Source organism: Zonotrichia leucophrys, chromosome 3 (genome assembly GCF_028769735.1).
Source record: "Zonotrichia leucophrys gambelii isolate GWCS_2022_RI chromosome 3, RI_Zleu_2.0, whole genome shotgun sequence".
In the NCBI taxonomy this organism is placed as follows: Eukaryota; Metazoa; Chordata; class Aves; order Passeriformes; family Passerellidae; genus Zonotrichia; species Zonotrichia leucophrys.
In genome coordinates, this window is record NC_088172.1 from 10623573 (window position 1) to 10646493 (window position 22921).

Sequence of the window (22921 nt, forward strand, 5' to 3'; positions counted from 1 at the left end):
CAGAACAACGATAATGTCTGCATTGCAGGTCAGCCTCCTGGCACAATGCAAAACATTTTCTTCACAGCTAAAGCTCTGGAGTTTTGGAATCTCTTTTCATCTTCTCAGTCCCTGACTTTGATGTAAGTTGTTTTTAAACAGGCAAAGCTCCAATCTGATTTCATCTTTAAGTTAGAGTTCTGTATGTTCCTTCACTCTGACATTTAACAGTCCAAAAATGCTTAATGTAAAACAGTTTTTCTCCCAGAATGTCTCCATATTGAAATACATATCCAGTAAATTAGGATACAGCTTAAAAATATTTATTTTTTCACACTTTGGCATTTAAAAATGGAATGAAACAGTTGTGATTTAGAATGCTGAAAATAGATTTTTCAATTGGAAAAATTCTTTTTTTCCCCGTTGTCAATTTCCACTGTAGAAATTAAAACCTAACTCTTAATGGAATAGCAGAAATAGTATAACTTCTAAGAGGTTCTTTTAGAATTTCAGACTCTCTTCCAGATACTCTATTTTTAATATTTCTTTTAATGTCTGTTAGCCAAAGGTGTAGAAATATGAGAGAATAAGAAATTATATCTAATAATGAAAATTAAGGTATAAACTGTATAAGTATAGTTGAAAATTATTTCTTTCTGGTTTTGAAATGAAATTGGATTTTTAATGGATACACTTGAAAAATTGTGATGGATTTCATCTAGTGATTTTTTGGCAAAAGAGGTAATGGCATTTGACTTCTTGGCATTGCTGTGCCTGTTTAGGGTCTTAGTTTGGTTTGTTAAATTCATTTCAATTTTATGTAGCCTGGCTAGGCATTCCCTTTAAGCATTTTAATAATGTCACAATGAAGAAACTAGAAATTTTGTAAATCATTCCTAAAATGAATTTGGAAACCCAAGACTGAGTGCAGGAAGGCTTCTGCATCAGTGAAGAGCTCCGTACTGACTTTTCTCCCAAAGAGGGGATTGGGCTCTGTGTGCTCTATTCTTATGTGAGCCACATTTCTGTGAAAGGTTTTAGTAGGGTATGGTGAACAGTCTTGCACTTGAGTTCTGTAAATGTTTTAATTTCTTGCCTTCTGGCCTTATTTCCTGTGATTTTTGTTCAGGTTTAGCATCTCATACAGAGGTTAATTTGTAATATGCTGGTTGCCATCATACATCCTCAAGGCCAAAGTTAATAGGATTGAAGAAGGGATTGTACAGTCAAATCCTAACACTGTATTGCTGAAGTTAACGAGGTTTCATTGTCTGCAACATGGATTTTCAATTTAGGGAAGAGACTATCCCAATTCTTGCTGTAATCTGAGATAATGTGGGCACTGGAACTGGCACTTGGCATCTGTAGGTCAGGCACTGTGAGACAGGGGTCTTTAACTCCCCGCTCACCTCCTGTTTTGGTTATATCTGTGCCTTTTTAAGGCTGGTTTTGAGGATTAACCAAGAGAATCATAGTGTAGATTGGCAAAAAAATTACATAAACCTCATTAATTTTGCATAACTACAGTAGTTCAGACTTTAAAGCCCAGATTTTTCCCTTCCCTAGAACTATTTCTTGTTTTGAAATGTGATGATGTGTTTCAAGAACTGCTAATTAGCACTTCCCCTTGAAAATTCACATGGGTTTATTCTAAGAACTTTTACCTTCATACTAGAGTGTAGAGTCTTTAAATTATTAACTCCATAAATCATGTCAGTGTTCCTACATAACTGCTTGATTTTATCCTTAAATAATCCACAGTTTATTTTTAAACACTAGGATTAGAGATCTTACTCCTCCAAAGTTAGAGAGATGTGAGTAGATGGATATGGCATGGTACAGCAGGGGGTTACAATACAGATTTTGAATTCTTGCACTGTTTGCTGGACCTGCAGCAGTGCCCAGGGGCAGCAGTCAGAACCAGAGCACAAATCCTATGGGAGGATGGCCAGAGCTCTCTTCTGAGCAGCTTTCCATCTCATGTCAGGCAAAGCTCATCAAGTCATTTCAATTCACAGAAGGGGTGAAGGAAAAGAGAAATAAAGAATGCAGCTGACCACATACTTCAGCTAGGCACTCAGCTGGGTTTCCTGAAGCATATAATCTCTCATTTACTTTATTTTTAGTATTTTATCTTTTTTTGCCCCTAACCAAGTAGTTGTTATTTGTCATTTGAATGATCCAGCTGAAGTCTGTCCTTTGGGAAAGAGGAAAGTAGCCTGCTGCACAAATTAGTTGGGGCAGGAGTCAAGGGAGCAGCATACAATAGCAGGAACATTTAGAAAGCTTCTTATCACTTTGATTGGCAGCAAAGATATATGCATCACAAAGGAAATAGCCAGCAACTGTTTTGGTCTCCTTCAGGTATTCTAAGTAGAATTAGACAACTTGTTGACACCACATATCGTTTTTAAGTGAATGTAGGTGGTAATGCATTTTTTATTTAGTTAAAGGAACAATATGATGCCTAGGACATTTATTTATAATTTGAGTGGTTTTAGAATCTCAATATTTGCTCAGTGATCTAAGCTAAATGAAGGTAACAGCCCTCCTGTGTGGGCTGTCAGCCCTCTGCACAGTGGTAATAAATACAGCTCTCGTGGGGCTAGCAAGACCCACAGCAGAGCAGGAGATGGGAACTCTGCTAAGCCCACTCTATAAACCAGAGAGGGCACTGAGATGTTTTTCACTTCTTTCTTGCCAGAAGGATGACTCAAAATCAAAATGTAAATATTTAGTCATGGTCTGGCTCATGGTCTGCCCAAGGCAGCATCATAATGGGCTCGTCAAAAACATTATTCTAATTGTTTTAATTACCCTAAACAAAAACATAAACCAATATTTTCTACTTACACTCTTACTATAGTAATATATATATATATATTTCCCCTGCTGATGCTGAGAAGTCATAGAGAAGCAGGAGTGCTGACAAGTAGGGGGAGTTTTGGGTATTCCTGACATTGAAGTCTCTGTATCTGAATGACATTGCTGAAAGGTAGTGGCCTTTCATACATTTCTGTATTAAATTTAAAATACCAGACAGGTTACAAAGGTGCTTGGAGGCAAAAAAAAGGACTTTTATTACTCTATAAAAAGCTTATGCCTCATACTATTTTACATGCAACATTGTATAATGGCTAATAATATAATGATGGGATAAAAAGTGGGACAGATGTTTCCTCTGTGTTTCACTGGGTATGTGTTTTACTAACTAATAAATGGTGAAAAACAACTATCCCCATTTTTTTTTATAACTGGCTTGGGTTTTTTTTTTTCAGAAAATTAATCAAGTTTTGTCTTTGTTATGTCATAAATCATATTTTAGTCCATCTTGTAAACAGAGATAAAATTGCCTTCCCAACATATTCCATGTTTTCCTGTGTAATTAACACCTCGTTCACAGTTGTGTCTGCCAGTCAAAGTCCTGTCTTCTTCATCCTGACACTTCCTTGATACTTTGTTTAGACTGCTGTGACTTTAAGTGTCATCCTCAGGATACTTTAGATAAGTTCAAACAGGAAAAGGAAGGTGCTTCAAGAAGTCAACACTGTAGATCATTATAACTCGGAGGGACTATTTTAAAAGTATGGAGTAATTTATCTTTGTTTATTACCTTATTACCTCTCAGTCTGTTTTTCCTTCTTTCTAAGGGAAGTTTACTGTTGTTTTTTTTGGTTTTTTTTTTTTTTAAGTCAGGAAATATCAGTTTCCACCTGTATTTCCGGAGTAGAGATGAGTCCAAGAGTACGGATGTAGCTCTGCAGCCCCCTGTGCTTGTGCATGTGTGCCCTGGCAGGCCAGGCAAGCTCCTCAGCTGCTGGGTGAGCAGCATCAGTGAGCTGACCAAAGCCAAAACCTGCCCCACCTGCAGTTCTCCTGCTCCACCACAGTCAAAACCTGCTGGCTGAGCTGCCAGCCTAGCTGGTCCTGGGGCTGCAGGGTCAGTGTTGCCAGCACAGCAGAGGATGTGCTGGGGGTGGGTAGTGAGGGCCAGCAGAGCCTTGAGCCCAGCCTAGGCACCTAGCACTGCATTCTGCCTCTAAAAATTTACCCTTAGCTGCCCCAGTTAGAGCTCTGCATGTGCAAGTACTGGTGGGATTAAACAGCTCAGCACATGACACATGTCTCAGCTAGTTAAGACCCAGGAATTTGGCACTCCAAAAATGCTGAGGTGGTTTTGTTTCACTCTGACTGGCTGAGGATGATGATAAAACCGTGGTGGCAGTGTACATGTTGTGTGGCACAGCCCAATGGCTGAAACACATCCACACAGTCTTGGTTCTGTTTCTTCTTCTGCTTGAAGGGCTTGAGATACCTACTGCTGCCAGGAGAGTCCCTGGCTTCTGGGCAAGAGGCTGCCCTGGAGAGCTGCAGGGTGGGAGGGAGAGGGATTTTCCACCCTCGCTGACATCCCCTCAGCACAGAACAAGATTAATGAAATGCACAGCATGAGAGTGCTTTCCTACAGATCAAGGCTCTCACCTGGAAATAGCAAAACTGGATTTCTTTCTCTTCATGAGAAAACTGCTGCAGTGTATGTGACACTGTTATTTAAGAAACTACAGAAGCAGACTTAGTAGTAAGGAGCAGAGATTACTGAAATATCCCTATCTGTTAATTGTGAACTATCAGCCAGAATTTTATTTTTTTCACTTTTTAAGCCAATTTTTCACCAGAACACTCCCTCTAATGCTTAACATTAATTTACATTTTCCATATGCAAGGGAAAAGTTTACTCTTAATGGATATAACATTTTTCTTCTTTGCCATTTGCACCTAGATATTAGTTGTTCTCAGCTGTTGTTTCTAAAAAATGTGCATCAGATTTCAGCTTGGCAATAAAGATGTTAATTCCTGCAAATTACTTCCATTTTTATGTTGATCTTCCTATAAAAAGCATATGTGAAAACAGTTGTTCAAGCAAACTCTGTACTAAAAAATTGTAATAGTTACATATGCATGTGTTTTTTAGAAACTGAGTGCAAAGTCTCCCTTAAGTAGACTTTTATGGACTTTATGTTTTAATGCAAATGATTTTGCATGTGTATTATATATACACAGATGGTAGTAATTGCACAAAGAAGGTGAGTTGTGTTTGCAAATAAATCTCTGGCTTTTGTGCTCATTATCACATCCCAGAGAAGAAGGTATGTGTGTTTGTTAATTGGGTTATGTAGCACATATGTACTGACTATGCTGCAGCACAGTTTTACATCCCAAGCTCCAGTGTAGTCATACAAATCTAATTTCGTTACACCTCATCAAGGTACTTTGTTAATAACCCTATCAATGTGCACTCATATTTGAGACAAAGCTTTAAAATGTGACATTGTTACTGGGATGGAGATACAAATACAATTTGTTATAACTATTAAAAACAATCCTAGGAATACTCATATTAGTATTGCACTGACTGTGAGAGTATTCATTTTGGATGGATTTTGTTGGGTTTTTTGTTGTTTTGGGGGGTTTTTTTTGCTAATATATAAGGCAACAAATCTTTTCTTTAAATTCTTATTTCAAATCAGTCCCTACCCACAGCATTTATAGATGTCTATTGTAATTTTTTTGTTTCCAGGGCAGACGAGGCAAACCAGGCCTTCCAGGAAAACCAGGGCCACCAGGACCTCCTGTGAGTAACTAATGAGGGGTGTGGGAAATTTTCACTCTGTCCTTGGACTTTGTTAACTCTTTTATAGCAGGTTACTGGATCATAATTATAGTTTAAAATAATTAATCTGTGTGTACTCTGCTGTATCAAACACCTACTACTGGTAGCCTGTTGTTGCAGCATTAATAAAAGGACTGGGTCCACAAGTAGGAGGGACTACACAGGAGGGAAAGAACAAGATGGAAACTTCAGCAGAGGAAGCAGAAATTGGCATTTCAAAGAAAGACTGGCCATGTATGCTAGCTGTGAATACTGTGCTTTCATTCCCTTTGCAAAATGCGTGATGCTCTGTAGAAGGGATAATTTCTGTCTCAGAGGGGTAATTTGAAAGATGAAGGACTGTGTGAAGCATGTGCCAACTGTCTGAATGATGGGGAGGATTATACCCAGCACTGGAATGAGCACTCAGCTGTAGTTCAAATGAGTTGACTGAAGAATTAAAAAGATTAAGAAATACATGACTTTATGAAAGGATTTGTAATATGGAGAACTAAAGGGTTTAGCTCAGATCTAAGAGGTTTGGGATTTTCTTTTTCTTCTTTATTTTTTTTTAAAAAGAGAAAGGATTTAAAATTCAAGTCAGGCATGAATGTATATTAGTCTTCAATGAAAGCAGCCCTTTTTTGTTAGGGGAAGACTTGGTCATATTTGTAAAATTCTCTGTACATTGTATTGTAAAAATGCTGTCATGCACAAATGCAAAACAGCTATTTGTGGATTAATTAAACTTCTGCTGTTTACATTCTTAATATATAACAAAAAACATTATAATTCCTTCTTTTGCTTACCTGGATAAAGGCAGTGGTTTATGCATCTGAACATTTGATTCAAATGTTTCAACCTGGTCTTATATGTAGAGCAGAGAATAATGCACTGCTGCATGGGATACCATGACTAAAATGAAACAGATGTCATCTACCCTTATCCAAAACAAAAACTGCATACATTTCATAAATAATTTTTTCTTGCAAAATGTGTTCAGAAAGAGGCATTTATGATGGAATTCGTTTATCCTGCATAAAACCAGTTAAAAATCCCTCCCTTTCACTCTTTTCCCCTGCATACAGTCATATTGAAGCCTTGCTTGTTGGAGTCCTTTGCACAGTCCTAATGCTGAAATGGGATTGCAGGAGGCCAAACAGAGGGAAGGACTGATGCAGAATCTTTCTTAATACACGTGCCAAATATAACCTTTAAAGGATAAAAAAGCAAACCATTGCAGAGGTCAATGTTAGACCTAATCTACTTAGCATTTTGTGAGCTAGTGAATAGCTGTTTCTGCGTTACAGATTTCTGCCATCCTAGATTTGCTGGCAGGTCAGGCTTGTGAAGATGTATGATCCTTGACAGATATACCAGAAATCTTGAGAGGAAGCTAAATTGCACTTCTATTACTGAGATGTAGCTCAGATTTTCTTACAACAAGTGGAAAGCTCAACTTTGTGAGCATGGCAACATCACTACAAGGAGCTCTGTGTTGGGTACTGTAGCCTAGGACTACATACAGAGAAGCATTCCTTAAACAGCCATGGTCTAAATATTGGTTTAAAGTGTTTGTTTCTGGTATTACTCTTTTGATGCACTCCTTGCTTTGAATACAGCTATACCACCATCTTGTGTTCCTCTTCCAAGGCTGGGAAGATAACACATAGAAAAGGCATACTCTAAAAGCAGTAATGCCTGCTAACATGCATTGGCAGGATCCCCATACTTCAAGTGCCACAGCTTGTATGCACCAAAAAAACTTCAACAGGATCCATCATTCCCCCTCTCTTTCTCAAGGCTCAAACTATATTCAGTTTTGCTGTGCTTCCAGGTGGCCTTCTCTCCTAATAGTAAGCAGATTCTTCATGCACATGGATGCATTGTTAGCCCTTACTTTGGCTTTCCCAAAGTGCAACAGAGCACTCACACCTGCAGGGTGCTTGCTGTCATAACTTTGGCCTACACAGTACAGAGTGGTTAACTGATTGGCTGAATATGTAAAAATTAGACTCTCCAGCATAAAAAAAAAGGGTTTTGGCTGGTGTTCAAAAATATAGGAAATTTTTTTTTGAGAAAAAGGTGATTCAGTCATTAATTGTTAGGGTAGCTACAGCATGAAGTGTGTGTTTGAAATTAATAAGTTTACCTAATTTATTTATCAGTTTATGCCATGATGTTAAGTATTTCATTTATATATTAGAACAGTCAAGTGCTCAGTACTGACAAAAAAAAACCCCACAAAAATTGGGATAAGAAAATACAATACTCAGGGTATTTATTATACAGGACAGTCCTAATAACAATGTGCACATACAGGGATTTGTGGGAAAAGGTTGTGGTAAAATTAAAGAAAACTGGAAAGCTACAAAAATTGCAGTCAGCATACATGCTGTGCTTTCATGTGACAGGAGTGTAAAAGCACCTGATAACAGTCAAAAATCTACTTGTAGCATGGCAGCATTTTAGACTTTTCTAACCTTCTCCCAGTATCTCATCTTTTTTCTTTTTTTTCCCTAACCTAATTTCTGGGGAATTTTTTCAGTAAAATTAATGCTTGGTGTAAGTTTCTAGTCCCTTAACATCATCTGCATAGCTTTGGTTAAAAACTATCACTGTCAGAAACATAGATTGATTGGCATCTAGTAATGAAACTGTTCAGTTAAAGTGGGACTTCCTATGAAATTTCTTCCAGATATAATTTCTTTTGTGTAATTTTTTCCTTATCCTTTCTTTTATGTTATTTTTTTTTTCTCTTTGGAACAAGTCCTGTGCCCATAAAAAGGCAAGGAGTCAATGAGGAATTTTATTGATCAGCTATAAAAAATATTTTTGTAAACTTATGGAATATATTCCTCCTTTGTATTGGTTTAAAGTCTATTACATATTCTAGACTTTTGAGGTGTTCTTTGATTCCCTTCTCGTTCAGAATTGGTAGTGTGCATCCTTGATGTCTGCTGTTGGTTTTGAATACTGTCCTGTTATTTCAGGACAGGAGAGCCGAGATGTGAGCTCACACCCGTGTCAATCCAGCAGGTAGCAATTTGTGCTGAATACAAGAATCCAAGTGGAGCAGCAGCTCCCTCTAGTGCTTTTTGACCTTTTCTCCACTTTAAAGGCTCCTGGATAGCAGTGAAAATCTTCTGTTAAACACACTATTCACTTTGCTCTCATAAGCATTCTGAAAATTGTGATTGTAAAATCAATATCTCTGTATCCTTCAAATGTATTTTATGTATTTGCCTACTTCCATTTTCTTCTAAAGTCTTCTGAAAGAGAGACTGTCACATGCTGTTACCCTGCTCAGCATGGCTCTTCACTGAAATTGAAATGCTGATTTTATGAAACTAAAAGAATTACTATGATAATAGGGTGCTTTAAGGTTGTAAGAACAGCATTTTTATCAGAGTGCAGAACTGAGCTGGTTGCTTTCTTCTGCCGTAGCTGCTAACTAAAATTCCATAGGATTCAGAGCAGGATGGGGTCCCTGATGTCTGTCACTGTTGAGGTTGGGGGTTTATTGATTACTTATTTTTGCCTTGACATGAATCATCAGGTATAGTTATTTACATAGATGGGCTAGAGAACAGACAATAGAGTTTTACTCATTTCTCTATTGAGGGTTAACTTTATCTTTCCTATCCTAATTTTCTCTGTCTCTACTGGAACTGTTATGACTAGAGCAATTCCATTTCTTAATAGCTCCCATTTTAGTGGGTTAGCTTGTTTTTAAAATCAAGAGTGATGAGCTAGAGTTGTGCTAAAGACTTGCACCAGTATAAAAAAAAATTCTTTGAGATGAGTCTGACTTCTGCCCAATTATTCTTTAGCAGAAGTGAAATGTTATCAGTGCTGGTTTGTAAAGGTTAGAAGCATGAGGGCTGCCTGTTCTGGGCAAACACAATCTTGTCCAGTGTTGCTACCTGTGGCAGAGGTGGGAAAGCAACCTAGGGTGTGTTAAATCACTGGCTAGGAAACTGTAATCACAATTATTCATTCCCTTAAACTGATACATCCAAAGCTAAACTATTGTTTTCAACCAATAGATATAATTGATTCATTTCACATTGCTATAGCTTTTGAAGCTCATCATTCAGTTTATCATTTACCTTTGCAAGCGGCTGAACTTCATATTTTTTATCAATATGTTTGCTTGTAAGATGAGCTTTGTGTTACTCCCTAAAGTTTTAAATTAAAACAGGGTTTCATTTTTGTCTGCATTGCATGTGATGCAGAAGAGGAGTTCACTTGAACTTCTCCATTTAATTACATGCACTTTTGCTGTTGTGATTCAATACATATGTCAGTGCCCCCAAACTAGTTATCTAAGTAGCCAGCAGTTCACCTTGGAAATTTCATTTCCTCTGCCTCAGGAAATACTGTCATTCCTCTACCAATATTTTGGGAGTGAGTGAATGTTATCACTTAATTAAAATAAAGAAGAAATCAAAGCAATGATAAGTGAAAATTGTCAGTAGCATTTCTGGTTCTCCTGGACTTTCAGCTGCTTCTTAGAAGAATATTGGAAACACTTCCATTAAAGTGTGGGAAAGGCTGGCAAAGGTTGGTCATATTGCTTGTTTCTATGCATAAAGGTTTTTTTATCCATATCAAAATGTAATTTCTTTCTTATGTCCTATTGTGACAGACATCATGTTTTCATAATTTTTTCCATTTGCTCTTTGGAATAGTTATGCAATATTGTACATCTGCCCTGATGAGTTTCATGAGGTTTTGCATTAAAATAAACAGAAAAACTGGGTCTTATTTTAATGGGCAGACACCAAAGTGAAATACAGGGATAAAGTAACTGCACTGAGTCACTTGCAGACTGTGTTCTCTGAAATGGCCTATTTTTGAGATGCAACCAATGCAATTTACTTGTTACCCATTTTATGCATGGACTGTGAGATTGGGTAGATTTTTTCAACAGTCTCATCTTTACAGAAATGCAGGTGAACTATAAAAGTTAAGGGAGGAAAATATGTTGTAAACCCCAGTAATTTCACAGTTTGGAGCTATTTCCCTGTAAGCACCTGTGTTTCTATTCCTGCCTTGTCTGTAGAAATAACATCTGAAACCTGTTTGCAATTTTGGGAAACAATCAGGACACATTTTCAGTTCTTTTCTTATTCATACAACTCTACACCGTGTGCTTCGCTTTTCTCAATTACACAACTTGATATTAGAAAAAAAGGAAGCCCTGCTCAAGTGAGCTTCAAAGTGGCAGATGTGCAAAATTCTCATTCAAAAGCTAGAAACTTCTGGTACAATAATTCTTCAACTGTTGTTAATTTCATTGCTTCTCCACGTTCGAACCAGTGCTGCTGGGGTTTTTTAGTCTGTAGAGACTTCAGAGTAGACTGTGCAACTATATTAGTGTAGTGAAACTGTGGAAGAAAAGATACTGTGGTTTGGGAAAAAGTCTTGAATAAAAATATCTTCTGTTGTACACTTGTTTTACTAGTTTTTTATTATAGAAAAATTATAGAAATATAAAATTATTAAATTTATATCAATTTTTGGAAAACGGAAATACTAAACTGGTAACACAAAGGCTGTGGCATAGTAAAGAATGCAACCCAAATGCCTAAAGTTCTCCTTGACTGTCTTAGTCATGAGACATTCTGGGGATTTTTGAGGATATGCTTGTTTTTCATAACTGTGCCAATGTACTTTTCATCCTGTCAAAAATTATTTATTTATGTACAAATAATATCTGAGAGTTTGGGGTTGATGGCAGCATTAATTTCTTCCTGGGTTGTGTGGCTGCAGCAGTTTCAGTTGTGGAAAAACTGTAAAAGAAGCATGATACATGATGTCAAATGCAAAAGGAGAGTAAGTTCTTATTTTTGACTCTTTGAAGGATTTCAGATTTCTCCAGGAATCCTGGGTTAAAGGATTCAGTACAGCAGGTTTACAGTGTTGATGTTGAGATGTCTAGGCAGTGTCATTATGCTTCTGTCCCAGTTCTGAATTGCCAGCTTTATTATGGATGGCAAAGTAAAAATTCTGCCCTTAACATCAGAAATCAAAGTGCAGTGAGATCTTAGTGAAGACATCACGACCATATTGATCTTAATTTTAACATAAATTTGAACTGGCAATTCACTTCAAACTAACAGGAAGACACTTTTGTCTCTTCCAATTTAGGGAAGAAGGAGGGAATGAAACACCTGAGGTGTTTCAAGTGGCCTCCAAGTTTTCCTAGTACCCACACTAAAACAAAAGCTGCAGAGGATAAATTGTAATTATAAAAAGCCCCAGAGGAGGAGAGTTGCTTTTTGCACCCTGTCTGTTTTACATCCAGGTCAATCAGGCTAAATTACTTACTTGATATTTTGTAATCTTATAAATGCAGTCAAATGTTTCTTACAGCCATCATGAGTGGTTGTTGTTCATATTGCTTTGTGTGAAAGCTTCAACTCAAAGAGAGCAGCTACACTAATTTGTAAACTTAATTGAGTCTTAAGAACTGAAGGTACTTTCTGTGTTCTGCTCCATCTATCAAACTTAAAAATCTCGTTGAGGGCATGCTTTTTGGCAGAATATGCCTAAAAATGGGCAGGTTTAATGTCCAAAAATGCTTTTTCCCAAGCACATTTTTCAGTGTTTCTGTCCTAAATGTTAATTTGATCAGGAAGCTCCTTTTACAGTGTTGAATTTCTTGATGAAACATGTGTTTAAGTAAAAATTTGCAATGCTAACAAAACTAGAGACTTAATATTCTGGAGAATTCTCACTTTCCTCAGTTTCACTTGCTGTACTCCCAGGTTAAACTCCTAGCTGTTCACTGACACTAGGAGCTGCTTCTACATCAAAACTTGTGCTTCGAGTTAGTAGAAAGAGCTTTAAAATGCTGCAGAACAAGAATATTGTTCATACCAGAAGGAACTTGTATTAAAATTTATATGGATTTAATTGCTGCCAGATCTGACTGACCAGTTCACTTGAAAATAAGTTGCTGGTTTTCAAAATTCAGAGATTTAAAAACTAACTTTGTTCTTCCTCTGTGCCAGAAAAAAGAAATAATGAAGTTACAGAAGATAATTTACTGTACACTCCCCCCCAAAAAAAAAACTTTCACATCTCCACTGCTTTTTAAAAAAAGATATGCAAACAAACACAAAATTTGTTAAATTAAAATGACCTTCTCATGCATATTTTTTCCATATAGGGCCCATCTGGACTAAAAGGAATCCTGGACTCATTGAACAAGCATTATAATGAGGTATGGAGATTTGATTTGGTGTCTGTGTGGGTTTATGACTAAGTAGTATCTAAGGGAGAAATGATGAAAGTTTTGACTCCTCATTCCAAACCACTTTCCAAACCTAATTCCAAATTAATTCAAAAGGTAGTTTCTTTCCTGCCCCCTTTCTGCATCCCTTTACAAGTTTCAGTCCACACTCCAGTCACATTCCTGCCTTGTCATCTATCCTGCTGCCATGTGTCTTGCCTCCCATCCATCTTCTGATTACTTGGTTTTGATTGGTGAAACTCAGAAAGGAAATGTGGGGACCACCAGGCTGTTAGTGTGAAGCACCAGCTCCCCATTTCTAAACTTATTTGCTTTAAACTGAACTTGATATTTCTTTCTTGACCAACTCTGTCATGATTCTAAGAGTAAAATAGAAAGACAAGGAGGCATAATTTAAAAAATATCTGCCAGCAGTCCATGAGAATTGTCCTTATGTTTGTATTACAGACTAATAAAAATACTGTGTCAATTATAAAACCACCTGCAGCAAAAAGAAGTTAAAAGACCAAAAATGTTAAAATTGCATAGGACTGTGTTCACCTTGACAGAGCTTTTACATTCTTATTGCAGGTATTTCAAGTCATTTAAGCTGTGGTAGTGTTTGCCATTGTATGAGAATGGAGGAGCTTGCTTAATTGATTTGGGAGTATGCAACCTCTCTGATCAGAAAACCATTTTGTTCAAAAATTCAAGGTGCACTATTCCAACATTATTTCCCCAGTACAGTGGTTAATGTGTGTATCACAACTTAAGTCATGCAGGTCAAGCCTGGATGGAATTAATTTATTTTAATATTAGAATGCATTAACTATACATGAATAGAATGCACATGTATTCAGGGTATTTTTCTTATTTAGCATTCTCAGATGAGTGCTAAAATCTTTCCTTGAACAGGGATTCTGGAGTTAAATTCATGTCAAACATACCTTTCCAGCTGCTTTTATCACTGAAGTGATTTCTTTGATATTAATTATGATATTTAATCCATCCCAAATCAGCATATCACCTTAGAAGCATGTATTAGGAGTTAAGCATAGAGCATTTTTTATGCCTAGAGGCTTAGTTTCTGTATTGGTCTCCTATTTCATGTACATGCATTGAAGTTTTACATATTTTGGCTTTCACGTTTGGTTTCCTTACCAGTTTCTTTTTCCTACCAAAAAGCTTTCACTGATACCAGCAATGTTTTCTCTATTTATACCATATTTTTGGAAACTCATTCCCCACCTCTGCCTTATCAATCTCTTTAATCATGATGGTCTCTTTAAGGTTACTTCTGCAAGAAGAAATATAAACAGTGATGATCTTCAGGAAATGACACAGCTCTGTCTCCAAAAGTTGTGTTTCTTATAACTGTAATGCTCTGAGTAATCTTAAGGTGGAAAATATTTCCTAACTAACAATCTTAACTGTAATGCTCTAAGTAATCTTAAGGTGGAAAATATTTCCTAACTAACAATCTTCTGGAAAAAAATGTAGACCAGATGGTATGTGTCTATAAATTAATTATCTTTTAAGTCCTGGATAACTTTCTTCTTACTTCAGCTGTCTAGTTTGAAGACTTTAATGACTCTGTCTTAAGCAATTAACTGTTCAACAAGGAAATGCTGTTTGATTCCAGATGAAAGAGGAGTTGGCTTTCTGATTCAAGTAGAAGGTTCTAAATATGCAAACTTCTAGTTAAAGTTGACTCTTAGAGTCAGTTTAAGTCTACAACAACAAACCTATTAATTCCTATACATTTTAGGATGGGATTGAGATATTCCTATCAAGGACAAGACAAAGAGGTCTTCAAAGAAAAAACAGCTTCTCTGCTTTGCCATTGTTTCATTTAGGCAGATGTATGCACCAGTAACTTGTTTTTTCTCCATGCTGTTACATATTGTGACAGAAACTGATTTTGTCCACAGCACCTTGGAGATATCAAGCAGTCTTTCACATTCCAGTATTGAATTTGCCGTGTGCCTCAGTTAGCATTAGTGAAATGATATTTGAGTGATACTCTGGGGTTTTTGAGGTTCCCTACGGCACAGGGAATGGTGGTGTCATCTTCCATCATTTTATCCAAGTTCTCAAGGATGTCACAAGGTATTCTTTCAGTTGGGTGTTTAAAGTGTTCAGGTATTGAACACATTTTAGTTGTTATAAATATTTTCACACCTTTCTTTTTTTTATCCTAAGAATATTAGTAGGGCTTCTTTGTGTTAGTATTTCTAGGAACCATGAGGAACTGATACCAAGAAATGTGTTGGCTCTTAAGGCCCATCATAATTAACAACGTTTTTTCTGTTTTTCTAATTTCTCTGTTTATTATCTGATTATTTGCAAATTTTCTAATTGCTGTATGGCAATTTCTGATTGCTGTAATAAGTATTGGTAATTTCACAATGTATTTAAATAATTTATTGCAAGCAGGATTTTTCTGGGTCAGCATCAATCACTTTATCAGAGTGATTTTTAAGGAGGCTGGATGCAAGCCTTTAGAAGCATCATTTACTTGATCCATGTATGCAGTGAAAGAGCACTATAAATACAATTGCTGATTGCAGCAGCAAATTGTGCTGAACAGCAAACCAAGATCAGCAGTATTGCCTTAATGAAGGTGAGAGGAACCTGCCGAGGATAAGTAGTAGCATTGATCCCTAATGGGGTGGGAGGCAGTGAGAGCATTGCTGCCCTCATTCTTCCTGTGTGCCTTTCTTTACAGGTGACAGTTCTTATATTCCTTCTTGTTAAGTCTTTTGCATTTTCAGCATGAATCAGATGCTTTACATGTGTTCAATAAACGCATTTTGTTCTCTTCTTTTTGTGAAGAAACTAGTTCTGCCCTGTATGTTACATTCCTTCAGAGATGGATACACAGTGCCTCATGATTTGCATTTTTGTTCACTCAGACCTCTGTTATCCTTTGCTTGGGTCTTCAAGGCCTCTGTTTGTCATCCTTCATACTTACCCATTTTCCATACGGAGATATAAGGTCGTTTAGTGAACTTGCTTCTAAATATCTTTGGAAAGGGCATCTAAATCAGTTTCATCAACAATGTTCTCCAACACATAAAAATAGAAAATTAAACCAAAACACAAAGAAATTGAAACTATAACATAATCTGGTCAGGAAATGTTTTGGAATCACTATAATTTGTAGTAGTTTTAGACTATTATGGGATAATTCAGCATTAACTTTCTAAGATTTTTTTTTGCCTTGGTGTATTTTACCAACATTTGGTTTTAAAGAGCAAATTACCTATAAAAATGCAAAGAATATAAGGGTAATTGTTTGGTTTTTTAGGTAATTGTTTCCCCTTTTTTCCCCTTCATATATACAAAAAAAAGAAACCACAACTGAGTATAAATCATAATTTGTAGCGTACTCACAGTAACAGACACCTGGATTCTCAGCCCAGTGGTAGTCAACTACTTGTCATCAGTACTCAGATATCTGGGTTTCTGCATCTTGTTCTGAAGGTGATTTTGATAATTAGTATACTCACAGTGTTACAAACCCTAAACACCAAGGAGAATCCATCAGGAAATTAGCATTTCTAAAATAATTTTTTTTTCAATTTATATTCAGTTACCATCCTCTGAAAATATTAACACAGTGTAAATGGCACATTTATTCATTGTGATATTTTTCCATTTTAGAGCTATGGAAACTGGGATATGGCAAGGGGAGCTGGCTTACTCAGGGTTCCTGCTCACCCCAGTGGCATGTGTTCTAGGATCGGGATTCCCTGGCTCTTGACAGGAGCTCATTTTTTAGGGTTATTGGGTTTTGGTTTTTTTCCATTGTCATTGCAAAGAAACATGTTCCCCTTAGGATGTCTGACTTTGTGAAAAGGAAACCATTTGCTTTGTGTTTTATTGTGTCTTTACCTTGTACAGAAGAGTAAATAAATGCAGTGCAATAACAGCTGAGCAAGTATAGAACCTGAACCTTCTGGTCCTTAAGTCTGTCTTCCTTGAGAAGCAATGTGAGGAGCCTGTTCCCTGTCGTTTGTCTTTCTGCTGGAGTAGACTTAAATTAGTTCTATGGTTTTTTAAATTTCATGGTACTCCAAAGTAAAAAGCTTTCAGTTCTTTTTCATAGAAGTTGGGGGTTTTCCTCTTTTCGAACATACTTGAGAAATGCTTTGTAACAATGAGCATAAAAATATGTTATTTGTGTTGAACTTTAAAAAAATCATAGATTTGCATAGCAATTGTCAACATAGACATTTGCCTTTTATGCTTTTGTTCATTTTCTGCTAGTGTGGCAGGAGTGTGAATGTGTGATAAAGGATGTGTTCTGCAACACATTGCCTACTTGTACTGCATGGGCATTTATTATTATTCCCTCTCTAGTAGTAAATTAGGACTTCTGAATTTACAGCTGGTTAATTACAATAAATTGTTATGGTAAACAAGTTGTTACTGGAACTAAATGGTGGCATTTTCTAATATTTGTGGTAATATTTCTTTCCAGAGTGACACAAGACTACTGGGAATACTCGGGACCCCTGGACTTAAAGGCCAGAAAGGAGACATTGTAAGCATTTGGGATGAATTTGGGCCTACCCAACCTGTCCCTGCCACCCTCAACACAGTGCATTTTATTTGATTTATCCCAATGGGCTTTGAAGGAATAGATTTTTGAGATGACTGGCACTTTGATCTGTGTAGACCAATATCCACTCATTGTGTTATCCTGCAGAGACAGCATGTGATCCTTTCTCCTTTAGTATGAATAGAAAGGGGAAATGCTGAAGGAATTATGGATGGTTTCTATAATGCCATCTGAGAAGTCAAATGAGCTGCCCTGCCAGTTATGTGGGAAAGACTCTGAAAAAGTTGAAATTCAGAAAATATTTTGGATAGTAAATAATGACTATTTAAAGCAGTTTCTCTGTAGCGATGAGGCTTTCTATACCAAAAATACTCACAGACAGCCTCTAAAAATTACATGGAAATCTAATTCTGAATGCATACTTTATTGTTTATAGGTATCTGTCCTGTATAAAGAGCTCACTGATATTTTAACAATTGCATGCCTTTCAAACTTTTAAGAGAAGAGAGACAAGTGCTCTGGATATGTGACACAATTGACAACACTTTATTGAGAAGCCTGCAGATCTTCTATAGAAAACAGCCATTTAAATTCATTTGCAGATGTTTAAGCTTGATTTCCATTGTAATAATCGTTAAGATTTTGTAGCCCTCACAGAAAAAGGTACATTTAAAGAAGAGGAGGGGGTTATTTACATTCTCCAGAATACAAAGATTTTAAATATAATTAATTTTATTAAAAGGGTCAAAAAGGAGAATTGGGAATGACTGGTGCAAAAGGAGAAAAGGTGAGTTAATTCCTTACTTCTGTGCTCATGTGCTAAAAGTTGATGCAATGTACTGATTTTGAATGAAATCTTGTAAAATATACCGGAGATCAAGGGAAAATATTTGGGTATGGGAAAAGTTGTCCGTCTCTAAATGTCCTTAGACTTTATTCAAGCCCCTTATTGGAGGGTATTTACATAGGCAAGTAAATTTCCCTGTTCTACCAGCTCACCAAGCCTTTAGCTTTAATAGCATTCAGACTGTTACTTAATACCTATTTAAAATTATTTTTATATATATTTATGATCAGAGGCTGCCTCATTAATTAGGTGACAGTCATACTTTTTCAAGTTATGATCTTCAATATCTATATGAAAAAACAAGAAGCTTTAAATTATTAAAATTTGCACATTAACATTCTTATTTAGTATATTTTAGTTTAAGCATAAATTCTACAGTATGATTCAGAAGGTATTACTTGGGAACAGAAGTGTATTTTGCTTTTCTAGGAACATGTGCTGTACATAGTTCTACTGATTAATAGTTGTTTTCCCATTCAGCTGTGAGGCTTCTTGATTTCTTTGGTCATACCTATATATTCCTATATAATTTTCATGCAGGCAGAAACAGTATTTTTACTCCATTGATACAACAGGTTTATGATTCTCTGTGTTATAAAGCACCTGTGCTTGAGAATTTTTCAGATTTGGATGCATGATTACTCTCTTTAATTCATGTTCTTGACCCTCCCTTGTGCTCCTGCTTGAAGGGATCATGAATGTCATGGTCTTGGCATTAAATCAACATCATCTCTCAAGCAAACTTTCTAATACATATATTTGTATTTTAGACAGTTTTTAAATAGCCACATTTTCCAGGACTCTTCAGCAAAACTAGACATATGTGCTATTTAGCATTTTAAATAAATCTGTTAACTTCTTTTCTACTTTTCCTTAGGGAGAGCCTTCTGAAAAAGGGGACAAAGGAGACCCAGTAAGTATAATATGTTTTGAATATTCACTGCTGTGAATAATACACAGTTGAGATTACTGTCACACCATATTCATTCTGTAATTCTTTTCTTTGTAGACATCCATTAGATGCAGGGATTATGTGGAATAGCATATGTATTGTCTCCTTCTTACATGTCCATCAAGGTCTCCCAGGTTATAAATAAAAAACAGAGGTGCCCTGATTTTCAGCATTTCTGTTGCTGCTACTGCCCATGAACTGAGTTTAGAGCACATGATTTTTTTTTTATTCCCTGAAGGTTCTTTCCTTCAGCTTTTCCAGAAAGTTTTATGTGGCCTTATCTGTGCTGTTTTGATGCCACTAGTGTGGCATTTAACATCAGGCTGTTCTCATACAGCTGTTTAATGTGTGCATAACTTTTTTCTTATTTTGAGACAAATTTTCAGAACACTCATTCTGTAAGACTCTCTTTACCTATGTTCCGAATTTGTAATTAGTTTTTTGTCCTCTCTTACTATATTTGACCAAAACTAGTTGTGCTTTTAAATATAAAACTCAAGGTTACTGAGATTTTTTATTAACATTTTATAATAATCAGAATAAGTCCTACTGTAATAATATGTGGGCTTGGAGGTGAATATTGGTTACCAGAAGAGATGTAGTGGTGATGAATAGACTGGAAATGCTGCTAAGAAAATGTAGTGTTTTCAAACATTTTTCCTTTAAAACTTTGGGAAAACTTGCAGAAGAAATTAGGCTGCTATGTCTTTCAGAGTTTGCAAAAGGCAGCAGAAATTATTTTATATTTTCTCAATATTTAAGTCTGCAAACTGCATAACAATATTTTAAGGTAGCAAATTAAGCTCTTACTTGATCCTACTTTAATTTCTAACTTCTTATAGTTCCATTTACTATTTTCAGGGAGAGACTGGAATGGAGGGATCAAAAGGAAATAAGGTATTTTTGGACTTGTACATACTGTATATGTTGTCAGTATGCATAGCTGATACTAGAAGACATAGCAGTAAGCCTGGTTTTTTTTGTTTTCTCAAACAAAATCATTAGGGTGAAATGGGAGATCCTGGACCACCTGGTCTTATTGGAAATCCAGGATCAAAGGTAAGTGAATGTTATTTCATCCAATAACAATTGCATTCTGTGCTGTTATATAAAAGGACTCCGAAGCTATCAACTCTTTAGCTAGTATTAATGGGCAAAGAATGCAAATTATTTAGGTGGATCATGGCTATTTTACATAAAATTTATGTTTTACATGAAGCTCTTGTTGCTCTCAGTGTCGCACAGAAAGGAATATGCAAGCAACACGCAGGTGTTATTTTTTCACTTGAGAATATGAGCACCCATTTTGCAATTAGAAATCCTCTGCTAGCTGGGTGAATTCTCTTTATGCTTAGTGAGGCAAGGAGCAAGGCTCTTATCAGTGGTGCCAAGCAATAGAACAAGAGGCAATGGGCAGAAACTGATGCACAGAAAATTCCACCTGAACATGAGGAGTCACCTACCTTTTCTCTGTGGGTGGCTGAACAAGGGACAAATTGCTCAGGGAGGTTGTGGAGTCTCCCTCATTGAAAGAAACTGCAACGTGCTCTAGAGTGACCCTGATTGAGCAGGAAGGTTGAGCCAGACAACCCACTGTGGTTGCTTCCAACTTCACCCATTCTGCAATTGTGTGATTCTGTGAAATAAGTAACTGAAGCACAAACATTCTTGAGAATCTCTCATGGTGCCTTGAATTGTATGAAACACAGAATTAGAAATATTAAATCTAACTGCCACCCAACAGTATTCATGTTGGATATTATTTTAGTTTTTAGATCATGAAAAGAAGACCCAGTGAGAATGGATGTGGCTATAAAAGCCTCAAAATTGTTGTTGTAAAAATGATTCTTGAAGTCTTGATCTGTTCTTTTTTTATGTCTTTCCCTTTAGGTATTCCCTTTGTATTTACTTGTATTTGCTTTATATACATACTTTGGATTTTATACATATCCATCCACAAGACTTACAGAACTAAATGTTAGAGTAAGGGAGAATGAGCAAACTCTGTCCTTCTTACTCCATGTGGAAGACAATTCTAAATGCCTGATGTTTTAATATATTTGCATATAAGAATGCTTTACACCATATTGCAGTAGTTGATTGACCTTTGCCTCAGGTGTGTATTATATCATTTGACAGGGACTGCAAGGCCCTCCAGGACCTGTTGGACCCAGGGGACTGCCAGGAGAAGCTGTATGTATTTATGTGCCATTTCTCCAGCTGTAGCTGGGGTGCGTGCACAGTGAAGCAGTGCCACAGAAGTCACCATAGCTGCTCCTTTGTGGGTGGTGCTGCAGCTATCAGAGGTTGAAGCACAGTAGGATGGGATGCCTCCCTCAACAGGCCATTATCTTGAGTTTCAGTAAACCATCTATATCGTGCTTCTTACACTGCTTGACAGCCTGGAGTGGATCTGGATATTGGGGTTACTTTTTACATTAAATTACATTGTCAAAGAGTCATCTAGCAGATAAGAATTACTTCTTTCTTTCCTAAGACACCACTTGAGCTTGGCCCAACTAAAAAAAATTTGGGAAATCCTTAGAAAAAAAGAGAGAGGGGAGGCTGTATGTATTTTATACCAATATCAAAAATGGATAGGGTAGGCCATGATCAGTAAGCATAAATTTTCATTTCCATAATGGTTTTGTGTTGGTATAAGCAGAATATTCTTCATTAGGGTACTTTCTTTCTTATGCTTCTAGTTTGGATGCCTGGGTAAAACGAGTAGCTGTCTGTACTAAGTACAGAATGCAGCAGAGAAAGCAAACACAGCTGCTGAACATTCACTACTGGCATGAAAATGTTGTCATCTGTCATATGTCAGTGTACACAAAACTGTGTTTTACACTGAGAACAAAAATTAAACCAATATGTGTTTCCTTGTCTTTTTCTGAGAGAGTTCATTTTCCAGTCCAGTTTAAGTTTCATACTAAGATTTTACTGTTCAGTTTGGGCAATTTTATCCTTTACTGTGAAAATTACTGGTATTCTTAACAAAATGCTTGACTAAATAGTTGGTTGAATAACATTGAACAGTCATGGAAAAAAATTTCTGTATTTGTTGCAGTATTGTGAAAGAACCCAATTAAGCCTTACTTGTTATTTAATAGTTTCTATTTAGATTTTAATCTTTTTCATTTATCTTCATTTCTCTGCATTTATAAAAATCCTTCATGAAAAGGAAAAGGGAAAATACTGAAGTTAAAATTAAAATGTGAAAGATGAGAAGATTAAGACAAAAGAAAGGCGGGAACATACTTTATTTAGTGAAAATGTTTGACTGTCCATTACATATCTAAAACATTTAAAAGGAATTGTTGGATTAACTAATGTGAAGTATTAGAAATTAACTGAGGCTTTTAAGATACCAGTTTGAATAATTAACTAGTATGGGAAATCATGCAGCCCTCCATGGGCAAAGGAGATCAGTCACTTACTTAAAATTCAAGTTTTTATGTGCTACTTCTTTCCTTGAAAAAACAGTTGATTTTCAAGACTTGGAATTACTTTGAAATAGAAGAAATAAACCGTTTTGTCTCTGCAATTCTCCCCAGTAGGGTCCAGAAAATAATCTTGATTATTACATTTTAACTTAAAGAAAAATGATTTATATATTTAATTATGGAGGCATTCATTAACTTATAGTCTTTAACATTTGGGGTCAATATTAATGCACAGTA

General features: G+C 36.3%; 1 protein-coding gene across 5 annotated transcripts in view; it reads left to right on the forward strand.

Moving 5' to 3' along the window:
* The window catches only part of COL19A1 (collagen type XIX alpha 1 chain), a 172947-nt gene that overhangs the window by 114680 nt on the left and 35346 nt on the right, over positions 1–22921 (forward strand). For all 5 annotated transcript variants that reach the window (XM_064707334.1, XM_064707337.1, XM_064707336.1 and 2 more), the window contains 8 exons: positions 5558–5611; positions 12810–12863; positions 17359–17421; positions 18182–18226; positions 19164–19199; positions 20100–20135; positions 20244–20297; positions 21378–21431. In XM_064707334.1, the coding sequence (XP_064563404.1) occupies positions 5558–5611; positions 12810–12863; positions 17359–17421; positions 18182–18226; positions 19164–19199; positions 20100–20135; positions 20244–20297; positions 21378–21431 (396 nt within the window). The remainder of the gene's footprint in view (positions 1–5557; positions 5612–12809; positions 12864–17358; positions 17422–18181; positions 18227–19163; positions 19200–20099; positions 20136–20243; positions 20298–21377; positions 21432–22921) is intronic.